Raw genomic sequence first — 12656 nt, forward strand, 5'->3', positions numbered from 1 at the left:
TAGTAAAACAGCAATGTATGTAGAGCAAGCGTGAAATTATATATGTGAAACATTTCGAAATTTGAGAATTAAGACAAAAAGACTAATATTCTAAAAGGTTTTGTCAATTACTACTGAACTAATACAGAAAAACGTTCAAATAACTGAAATAACGAATGAAAAAGAAAATAAAAATAAGGAGAAAAGGGGGAGGTAAAAAAAATGTGTACAGTCTGCCAGTACCTATGAAACCAATCACGTCAAGAAATGTTTTTTTAATTACGAGTCAAACAGGTAAAATTATCTCATAATGTGATATTTCTTTCTGCCAGTTTTTGAACTTTTTCTTTTTCCATTAGTTGCTCGACCCGACCCCTTTGAATGGTCTACATCTGGTTGGGTACTTATAAAACTCTGGGTTTCATATAATTTATTAAAGAAAAACAAAATTGGAACCGAAAAAGTCAAAATGAACCCCATTTTTTAAATTGCTGCTTGCATGGACTCCGTTGGATTGTTGTCTCATGCATTGCGTATCATTCCATTTCTTCTTAATATCGCCACGTACCAGCGTCACTGGTGGGTATTTTGTTGATCAAACGTGCGCCTGGCGTACACAATTATTGGCGCTTGATGTCTTTAGCAGTAGTTTTACAACCACTACGATGCCACTGCTAGAAGGTTTTTTCCTCACCAAGGGTACCAATAGTCCAGTAGAGTGTAATCCTCACCTGTGTTGAGATTATTGGTATTGCCATGTTTGTAAATTTACGTTTTGTGAAACTTTGAATGGTCGAAGTAAATATTCTTATTTTCTATAAACTCAGGAATGGAGAGCTTTATTTGACAAAACCTTTTGAAAATTTGACTTTTTTATCTGAACCTGAATGGTGTGGATTTTTTTGTAGACGCAACGCGTGTCTGGCTTACACAATCAATTAAGTGCCTTTGATGAGTTTCTTGTATGCATGTAATTTGCAGAAATACCCTAAACTAAAAATAGCAACACAATGTGTTGTTTCCAGGTATTGATCTTCCACGAAAGAGAAGGACGTTCATTGATAAAGCGAGAACAGTGGAAAGACACCAGATTATTAGTTGTAATAACAAACGCATAATAATCACCATGCAGTCAATATCCAGTTATAGAAAAGGTATTTTTTAAACTTTTCTCTCTATCGATATTTCCTCGGATATTTCGACTTTTATAAATTGACTATCACAAAATGTATCAAAAAGAAAGATTTGAATTAGATTTGATACACATTGAAATACGCTATTCATATCAATGGAGTTAATAAAATCTTAAAATTTAATTCTGATGAATTATTTTCAGTAAAACTTACTGAAATCAAGTAACAATACTTGATTTTATATTAGTTTTTTTAAATGAAAATCCCCACACCTAAAAATAGATCTACAGTAATATCTTTGTTTACTTAACAACTGTATTATATATCATAACCGAGCTGGCTAACTTCCTTGACAGTCACATGATCGTTAACCCAGATAACAATTTGACAATACGTTCACAAGGATTTCGTGGCAGTTTCATCACTAACGGATAATTATGACACAAATAAGAAAAGGTAAATTTTATTCCATCGATTTAGTTTTAAGCTCAAACATTTTAAATATCTAAAATGGTATTCATTTATGTCCTAAAACTTGTTCTTCGTCACTCTCTGGCAAGTTAACTAGGTCAATTCGGTGAATAGAATTCATTTTGGATTAATAAATGTACATGCTTAACTTTTTCAACTTTTCCACGAAAAATAAATTTGAAGTTTGGGTATTTTCTTTTGTTGGAAGAAAAGATCAGAATATATTTTTTTAAATGCTATATTATATGTTGTATTTTGACACAGAATAATTTTTTTATTTAAATGAAATGGTCTACCTACTCTTTTGTGATGTTTGATCTAGTTGAATTCACATTCTTTATAGTTGTTTAAACTCAAGTATGATTTACAATTTAGGAATGACGAATATTTAAACGTTAGTTGTAACTTTATCTAGCTTACCGATCAAAGCATGTCTTTACTATTAATCAGGATAGAAAAGTAAACAACTTTATACTAGCTAGTACTCGCAAGAACTTGCAATTGAAAAAAAAAGAATGCAGCAATGATTTTAAACTTCAGTTAATAAAACATAACACGAAAAATGACCTCCAAACGGAAGGTCATTAAATAGGTAATATCAATACTGTTATCTTTTTGTTTGAAATCAACGTTCAACCAGTATCTGTCTAGATAAGACAACTAAACAGGGCAAACGGACATGATATGAAATCAAATCGAAATATGGACAAGAATTGTTAAAAAAGAGTTTAAAACATTCAAACATATCTGAAACAATAATGATTTTCTTACTTAACAGATCGATTTTTAATTTTTGAATTACTTATCTACAACAAACACTTGACCTGACAATTAAACGTGTGAGTCAATTTTAATGAATTGTGTATGTTAATCTACCATGATGTAAAAATCGCATACTTAGATTTATTTCCTGGTTTTTGGCAGATAATATCAGGGAATATGCTGATTTTGAAAATATAGAACTTTTCACAAATAACATGCGATATATACCCTCAAATACTAAAATTAATCCATATCAAAAATGTTATTTAAAACAATGATAAGTAATCAAATTATTCCCCAAAAAATCCCAGTATTTCAGTGGGTGTTAGTTTTGACAGATGGCTAAAAATAGGTGTCACTTTTAATTTACATAATTTACTTGTTGGTTGCGATCAATTTTCAAAGTAAAATAATCTGAATTCCAATTTGAACTCTTTCATTGTGTCCCTTTTGTCTTTTTGCTATTTTTTTGTTCATGCATATATACGCTTAATTCTTATCTGATGAGTCAAGTCCTTTCAACAGATTAGTACTAAAGTTGATCTGCGTTATAACTTCTAAAAAAATCTATTTTTGACGACTTACAACACAATGACGTTACTCTGATTTCGAAGTCACTTTGAATTGGTTGTTTTTCGTGTTCTTTTTTATTTTGTGATTAGTCAGCACTTCGGTGTTGACACGAATATCAATTATATGGTCATTTTATAAATTTCCTGTTTGCAAAATATGAATTCTTCTAAATACTAAGGATTTTCTTATCTCAGGCATGTATTACCTTACAAGTATTAGACACAACTTTTTTTGGAATTTCGGATCATCAATGCTTTCTAACTTTATACTTGTTTGGTTTTATTACTATTTTGATCTGCGACTCACTAATGAGTCTCCTGTAGACGACACGCGCGTCTTGCTTATTAAATTATAAGCGTGGAGTGGTACCTTTGATAACTATTAGCATCTCGAAATGTACTATTGTATTGTTTATTTGTGTATTTCTATATCCTGAATGTTCTTGCATTTATTTGTACTGTAGTCCTGTCAATTAATCTTGTCATTTTAGTGTTATATTTAACATTGCCACAAAAGCGCGAGGTTTCGCTAGCTACAACACTGACATTTCATCCATTAATTGTTAGTTTAAACATATTTTATTTGTTTAAATACAAATTGGATATGACACAAGTCAAACAGACTTATGAAGTCTTCTCCATTTAACATTTATAGCAATATAATACAAAAATATATGTATGAGCATGCATGTATAGAATGGTATATCTATTTAGTATATATATATATATATATAAATATGGATCAAAAGACGGAAAATTGAAGAAAAAAGAAAATAATAATAATCCAGAATTAAAAATTAATTGTTTATTGATCTTAACCGGGAAGGTCCATAAGAACGAAAATAAAGTCGATAGTTAAAATATCACATACAGAAAATTCATTCTCTTGTCTTGAAATTTTCTAATTCCAGTAAAAATATCAACCCATCATTTGGGGACAACTGCAATCTAAGATGCCAAAAACAATCCCAAATTAACTGTTCGTTATACAGACATCACTTAGCAAGAAGCATTTATTCCCGGCCCTTTATTCCCCTTTTAATCAAGTTATATTCTTTTTTAATTAAATTAAAGTCTGTCTAATATAAATGTATCTTCATTTATTTTCATATTTCAGACGTGTTAACGTTTATGCCATTAACGTGTACATGGGCTCGTGAACTGATGGAGAATGTAGAAAAAACTTGTCTTTCAAAGGGTCCACTTAGGGGTTGGATTCCCATGAAAATGCATATAGTTGACAACCCTGATCTTGAAGAGGCATTTGAAGATAGAAAAGCAGCTCTTAGAAAAATGGTAAATCAACTTTAATATCATTTGATTATATTATCATCTATATTAAAAAGAGTGTATTAAAATTATGAAATGGTGAAAATCTTTGTTAATGATATGTATAGAATGAACAAGTATGACGATGTATTTAGTACTAACATGATAAAAATGTTTTAGACGAATCAGAACTTACAATTGTTATAAAAGCGAAAAAAAATGCAAATAGTCTAATGCCGTTTTGATTACACAGATATGTGAAATCGGATAAGCCTGTAATTGTCCTGTAATATTGAGAAAACATTAATGTCAAATATTCTTTATTTGCTCTATTTTGTTTAAGGGAAGAACTGACGATGAGTTGAAAGAGGAGTTCGGTTTTTTAGCTGAGTCATGGAGATCTGTTGTGAGCATGTGTAAATATGGTGTCCGATGCTCAGAGAAAAAGACAAATATATTGGGTGACACGCGTGCTGGACTTCATTTGAACAGAAACTACGATATGCTCCTTCGATTTATGACTTTCAGGAACTTCATAACTGCCAGATGCATTGTCGTACTGAGGGTAAATTGTTTACATTATGCAATTTATGATTATGTGAATATGTATATAACGAAGTGTGACGTATTTACTTCAATACAATGATTATTACTTTTTAAGTCTATTAGATAACCATTACCAAAAAAAATATATATGCCCTTCAACTTTGTATAAGCATTCGGATTTCCATATATTTTTAGCGTCGAACATAACGAGAAAATTAATTGTTAAAATGCGCATCATTTGCGGTAACATTTGTACCATTTAATATTGAAATGGACAAATTGTTTCTTATAAAAGTTTGAAAACTAATAAATTATCACTCTTATTTTCGGTTTTCTCTCCTATATTTCCTTTTTTTAAGATAATTATAAACTAGCTAAAATATGTAGTTGCTTTTGAAATTGAAGGAAATTCAGTATTGAAATATTAAGCATGTACAAATAATTTCTATTATTTACGCACACATTGATCAAAACCAAAATTTGACGTTAGTTCAATGTCCATGTATTATTTATTAACAACGAAATGTTCTTTTGTTTACAGGTGATTCCAGGGAGGGTAAAAAAGGTTATGCCTAGGTTCAAAGGAAGAACACTCCTGCATCCGTCAAAACACTACGATTCACACACGTCGATGATACAACCTGACCCAAACATAACTATATGTGAAGGACTTGCACATAATTTTGTGAGTAACTACTCTTCATAGTCGAATTGGTTCTGATATATAATTTAAAATGTCAATATGAAAATAAGATGTGGTATGATGGTCAATCATGGTTATTTGTAGTTTTATTGTTATCTTATTTCTTGTTTCTTGTTTCTTTAGTAAATCGATTTTTCCCTCAAGTAATGTTTCCTCGGATATACGGGTTAAAATAGTAATCTTAATAATTCAGTAAGAGAATCGATAGCAAGTTGATCTTAAGAAAAAAAAAGAATAATAAACAGGATGATTCAAGACTGTGTTAAAACAAAAAAAATAAAACGTATCGGCAACGAGATTATTGCATTAAATTAATTACTTACATGTTAACTTCGAATCGAAACATTCTATTATACTTGGCACATAAGCATGTCATAATAGACAACTATAGATTACATAACCAGCATTTAACTAGTTTTCGTTTATGCAAGTAACAGCTCAAAGAAGAAATCGTAGAAGTTTTTTTAAACCATGACATTTTCAGTATATTTTCAACTTATCTTTTGCCTCTATCTTAAGTGTTTATTTTTTCTAATCTTTTCAGATTTATATATACCAACTGGATGAGAAGTCAAAACTACCTCTGATGCATCCTCGCCAAGCTGTACCTTATGCAGTTATACAATTGAGGCAGCCATATCGTGTAACAGTAAATCGTCCATTCCTGTCGTTCCGTGATAGATTTCTTGCGCAGATGAAACACAAGGAAGCATCAAATGGTAACAAGAGTTATAGAACTTATATAAAAAGACGTCATTTAAAAGGGACTGAAAGGAAAAGAAGCAGAAGTCGGAGTCGTAAAAGTGATGAACGTAACAGGAAAAATGAATACTCTGATAGTTCACAGGAAACTGACAATTCTACTAAAAGAAGAACACGAAGAAATGAAATGCCTAAGCTTAAGCCCGTAAGAAAACGGTCGAACACACCTACAAAACGATCTTCCTCTGAAAAAGATCAACCTGCAAATGCTGAAACTGATAAATCTTGTATAGAAACAAAACTTCAGAAAATCGAGGAAGAGATAAAACTACGTCAGTCAAAATTGACAGTGTTACGACATATTAAATCAAATCATGACCTTGAGAAAAATGAAAACGATGCTGTTAAAGAAGAGTTACCAACGACTGATACTTATTCGTCCTCCTTGACAGAATCCACTGGTTGTGATATAGAATTTGCACCCAAAATCAGTTGTGTTTATTCTACATCTAGCATCGACAATATTGACATGGTCGATCCTGCCATAATTAGGGAATTAAGTAGTGGTGCTTCAACACCTACATTAGATGAACCTGGGGACCAAGGCGCTACGCAGTCTGAGAATGTTGCTCTCGGAAAAGATTTAGATATGACAGACAATTCAGATAAACAAAAACAAATCGCCTGTCCTGTTACTGCTGAGTCTGGGATAAGCACACAGAGAGAAAACATTGACAACTGTAAATCAACAATTGATGCAACAAATGACAAATTTGATGGCAAAAATGAATCTAAAACCCATAATGTGGAGGAAACAGATAACGCATTGCAAACAGAAAAGACAATTGTAAAGGAGGAGCATGAAATGGAAAGTTCAAAACAGGATGATAGTAATAACGTTGAGGAATGTGTTAAACATGAAAGTGAAGAACAAATTGAAGGTTCGTCAACTGATAAAAACTTTGACATTAAAACATTATTCAGAGAAGCAATTTACAAAATGGATCCCTCTGATTTGTACGAACTATTAACAGAAAAATTAGCTGGTGATGAAGAAGAACATTCAGATGAAGGATTACAACAACAAAATACAACAGAGAGCAACAATAAAGTTGAAAATGAACACAGTGGTGATGTTGTAGGTCTGGACTTATCATGTAAATCTAAATGTAATGTTCAAGACAACAAAGTAGATGTGAAAGAAAATGTTGCAAACAATAACAGTTGTAATACAGATTTTGAAAGTAAAACACCTGAAATAAAGGAATCACACATGTCTTGTGCCGTCAGTGCTGTAGAAGATCATAGTTATTCTGCACCAAAGGAGTCTTGCATTGCAGGTTTGGACAATCTTGATATATTAGCAAGAGTAGCATCAGAGTTGCAAGCGGCTAAAGTAGTAGATTGTAAAACTAAAACTAAAAGTAAAGCGATAACATCTGCCATAAACATCTTGAATGAAAACAAACAGGAGCAGGAATACATCTTCGACGCTGAAAAATTCAATCCGAATATAAAGGGAGAACCAGTTGTTTCTTTAAGAAAGTTAGATTATAGTAAAACACATGACATCAAGCAACATGTAAAAGAAAATGAAAAGAAAACTTCTGGTATTTCTTCCTCCATAAAGGAGAATTCATTGTTGAGTGTAAAAATTGAACCAATTGAAAATGAAACTGTTAGCCTCGAAACAGGTCGTAGTAATGCCAAATCAAATCAGGCTACAAATAAACGAAAAAATGATAAGAAATTGAGCGGGTTAGAAAAAGAATTGTCCTCTCTCATGTCTTCAAGCATATCCCCAGTTATAGCTTCTACCAAACGCAAAACAGCTAATTCGGTAGCAGCTGCCTTTGCTGCTTCAGAGCAACCTCCTTTACAAACAAAAAACATAAATGTAAAGACCTCCAAACATCACAAAATCATTAAACAGGACGACACAAAAACAAAGGAAGAAAATGAACCTTCCACAAAATCCCCGAAAGAAACAAATATCCAACCCGCATCAACCCATGATAAGATCTCAGGAAACCAAGAGCCAAAGTTTACCTGCCGAGAAAATCTTTTCGAAAAGTTTGCATCTTCTGATGCAATAGAAAAACGTTTTGATAAGGAAACGGATGCTCCTAATGAATTGTCTCCACCAAAGGTACAATACACAAATGTTGAAACACAAGAAAAGACATCACAAGAAATCGCAAAGACAGTTATTAAGCAAGAGCCAGGTGTATCTGATGTGTTACCATCAAAATCACTATCTTCAACGTCTGTTGCTAAAGTATCGTCCGACAAAGCAAAGGGAAGTCATAAACATGGTGATCATCTTTTGATAAAAAAATTAATGTCACCAACTTCTGATTTGGATGAATCTATTATTGATCTTATGAATAAACAAGTAACTGAGAGTATGATGCAGTCAGACTTGTTTCTGAACGGGCTATCTGTGAATGTGAAGCAAGAACCGGTTAGTCCAAAACAGGAATTTAGTTCAGATGAACACAAGTCAGTTTCAAAAATAGAAAGCTGTAACACCAATAAACCATCTGATGAATCAAGAACTCATGACAAAAGCAAACCAACAGAATTAGATCTGCCTCAATCCATTGTAGTTATTAAGAAAGAGCCGCTTAGCCCTGTTGCAGAATCGTTTTCTGAAAATGATAAAAATACGGAGGAAAATCAACAAAAAAATGAGAATACAGACTCCAATGTTTTTAATCAATCAGAAAATCTGCCAATAAGCACAGTAGAATCAAAGGAAATCACTACCGAAATCGATAAAACACTTAAGGACCTGGAACAAGTTATAGGTTTATTTTCAAACAGGGTACGAAGCAACTCAGGAGATGCGGACAAAGATAATTGTTCATCAGATAAAATTGGTGAAAAGGCAGTGAAGTCTAGTGAAAAAGATATAAAAATGAAAAAGTTGAAAATTCTTTCGGACAGTACACCAGATGATACCAGCGGAAAAAGTATAAAGGAAAGTGTAGAAAAAGGTACAGACCACCACATCAATGGTAAACAGAATGAACTTAAATCTACCGACTTATCCGAAGAGTATGTTACGGCCAATACTGGTGACAAAACTATTGAGGAACACATGCCTATTCAGGTTATAACTGGAAATTTCCCGCCAAAGAAACCTACTGCAATTAGCATAACTTCAAATTCAATAACATTGACTGAGACGGAAACTACAAATACTAAATCTACAAACAGTTTATCGAAAACAGCTGAATCATATCCACAAAAGTCTCCAGTTTCATTGACTAAACAGAATATTGATAAAATACAAAATAAACATATGTCAAAAAAGCAAAGCAGCAAAACTGATGATACATCAAGGGCTACACGTGTTCTCAATGCAGCGTATAATGAAGTTACTTCGACCGAAGCATCAGGTGTCGTCAAACGGATAAAAAAGGAACCAGTTACAGAAGATGAATATTATGGTATCACTTCGCAAAATCTCATCGAACCAGCTAAAAAGAAAACTGGTAAATTTAAGTCGACTGTTTCTGAAAAGCAAGTAAAACGAAAAGTATCAGAATCGACATACAGTTCAGATTCATCTCCTTATAGGGATTCAACAAAAGTACACAATCAAAATCGGACTCACAAACATAGAACACCAACAAGGAGTGAGAAAGGTAAGGATATAAGTAAACAACACACAAACTCGGGCTTAAATCAATTGGAAGCAATACGTACTCATTATTCAGCATCGACAAATAATGATAACCAAGATAATAAGAAAGCACTTCATTTGAACAGTACTGATGGATTATCAAAGTCAAAAATACGTGAACGCAGATCTAGGTCTAGGAGCTCTGAAAGTAGCTGTTCATCTTCCACTAACAGCCCAGTGGGAAACTTCAGGACATATATTGGTAAAAACTATTCAAATTTTTCACGTTATAATGCAAACAGTCCAAAACAATTTCAGTCAATTGATAACAGAACCTGGTTTGTCAAAAGCAAATGGGATAATAAAGACGGTAAACGGTCAAACAACTCTACAAACAATCAGTATAGCTTTGGTTCACCATCTAGGAAAAGTTATGACAACAACGCTAGGTTGAACGCTAACCCTTCTAGGAATAGCCAATCACAGTATCGTATAGGAAATCATTCATACAATACACCAAACTCGACCAATCAAAATCAAAGAAAAGGTTACATCGGTGGACGTATACATAATCAAAATACGTTCTATTCTTCCAGTCATAATAATCAGGTAAAGGCAGCAAATTCCAATTCAACACCTTATGGTTCATCTATAAGTAATAGTCAGATTGAGATAAACGATAGGAGCAAGAACTTGAGTTCTTATCCTAGGGTGACTATTAAACGAGAAAGAAGTAACTCATTAGATAGAAGTGAAACAACAGAGTATAAAAGACTCCGTAGTATTTCTCCCGATCATGACAAAAGATACGACAGGAAAAGACAGAGAAGTGATTCACGCGACAGAACATTGTTATCTACGTACAAAAAGTATAAAACTGACGACCGTGACCGTAAATCGTTTTTCAGAAAAAGTAGAATTCGTAGTAGGTCACGTGACAGAGACAGTAGTAGTTCTAGTGATCGTAGTTTACCCTCGAAGAATCGGGTAACTTCTTATCGCAGTGCCTCACCAAAGAATAGGACGAGCTCTAACCGTAGTTTGTCACCTAAGAACAGAGCAAATTCGTACCTTACCACCCTGTCCCCAAAAGATCGTTTAAATTCGTATCAACATGCTAACAATGCAAGGTATGATTCATATCGCCAAACATCTCCAAAGCGTCACGCAAGTGGTCTGATCAGTGATGTTAGTTGTCGAGAATATCCCTCAAGCACGTCAGGTAGTAAGGAACCCAAAGAATCAGATATCAATAATACATTATCAAAGGCAATGTCAACTTTGTTGAAGAAGATAATTTTTGATGATAAAAGTAATGATAACAGCAAAGAGGGCAGAATGGCAGAAATGGTTCTAGACATGGTAAAAGCGCGAGTGACTGAAGACAAAATTAATCCCGGTGACAAACTTGGTAATCACACACAGCCAATATTACAAGAACCACATAAATCAGCAAACGAAGTAAAAAGAACATATTCTAGTAATACAAATACCTCAACAAGAACACAAGGAGAATCTACGTTTGAACGACCTAGGACTTCAAGATTTTCGTCGGTAAACAGACCGACATACAGTATGGTAAACAAACCTGCCTGCAACAGTTACAACCGATCAACTTACAGTTCAACATACAACAATCAGTATAAAACAAGATATAATCCAAGCATGAGATCACGTGGTTTCTCTAGTAAAAGGGGATTCATTTCTTCTTCAAGGCCTTGGTCAAATACAACATCAACTTTTAATAGCAGACCTTTTGATTCAAGGTCAAATTTTAGAGGCAGAGGATATAATAGGCCCATACACCGGGGTACCTACCAAAATGTGTCCTCACGGGGTAGTTCAAAATTTACAGAAAAGGAAAGTAGGTCTACTAGAGACCGAAAAGATAATCTTTCTAGAGACGTGAAGACTGATCGTTCTAGAAATAGGAAAGACTTCCATTCTAGAGACAGTCGATCGACTTCAAAGTAGATACATGTGACAATGCTGATGTTTGATCTCATTACACTTGACTTTGTAGTGGATATTGGTTCAAAACCTGATGTCTAGTTTTGTAAACAAAATGTAAATACAGATTGTTTCATTCATCCTTAGATTCAAATGTATTGATATACTGATATCAGGTGTAAATGTGGACTGGTGATATTACAATGTATTGAAACCAAAGAGTTAATGATTAACAAAAAATGCAAAGCAGATGGTGTTATTGTGTTGGAATTGTGACTGGAATCATTTCTGAAAACAAGAAAATGCAAATCAATAATTAGTGAATTGACATTTTGAAAGTTACAGCACAAGTTAATTGTTGTGTTATTTCCTTCGATCACATAGTTTTTTACCAAAGAAATTGAAGTTTGATACAGTAAGAAAATTCTATTATTGATATAACATAAGTTTTTGTAATTATTTATTTCTCAGTTGATACTAATTATGTACATTGAAATTTAAGTGTGATATTTTTTTGCAACTTTAATATGATTTTAATTAATATAACAGAGTTTAAATTTATTTTATCATTTTCCTGTTTTAATCTATTTGTAGCTAATATTATTTTTTACTCTACACGGGGATATTGTTGAGTATCTTTTTGACATGTCTTATAATCTTCCAAAGAAATATAAATGTCAGGTATAACGTGTTTTGTTTTCTTCTTTAAATAAAGGCAACAGTAGTATACCGCTGTTCAAAACTCATAAATACATTGATAAAAAACAAAATTGGGGTAACAAACTAAAACTGAGGGAAACGCATTAAATATAAGAGGAGAACAACGACACAACATTAAAATATAACACACACAGAAACGGACTAAGTAACTAAACTGTAGATTGTTTTTGCATTTGTTCATAAAGTATATTTTTTGCTATTTGTTGATACATAATGTC

General features: G+C 32.8%; 1 protein-coding gene across 2 annotated transcripts; it reads left to right on the plus strand.

Annotated features, from left to right (window-relative positions):
• Window positions 1-981: 981 nt before the first annotated feature.
• LOC143046152 (uncharacterized) lies at window positions 982-12405 on the plus strand. Of its 2 annotated transcripts, none has more exons than XM_076219173.1 (5): window positions 982-1133; window positions 4035-4213; window positions 4530-4751; window positions 5274-5417; window positions 5980-12405. In XM_076219173.1, exons 1-5 carry the CDS (start codon window positions 1106-1108, stop codon window positions 11740-11742), a joined length of 6336 nt encoding a protein of 2111 aa, XP_076075288.1. In that variant the 5' UTR covers window positions 982-1105; the 3' UTR covers window positions 11743-12405. The 2 variants fall into 2 exon arrangements, with proteins under 2 accessions (XP_076075288.1, XP_076075289.1); XM_076219174.1 differs by lacking the exon at window positions 982-1133 and adding an exon at window positions 1469-1568.
• Window positions 12406-12656: the final 251 nt, after the last annotated feature.

This window comes from Mytilus galloprovincialis, chromosome 9, assembly GCF_965363235.1.
Source record: "Mytilus galloprovincialis chromosome 9, xbMytGall1.hap1.1, whole genome shotgun sequence".
NCBI classification, from domain to species: Eukaryota; Metazoa; Mollusca; class Bivalvia; order Mytilida; family Mytilidae; genus Mytilus; species Mytilus galloprovincialis.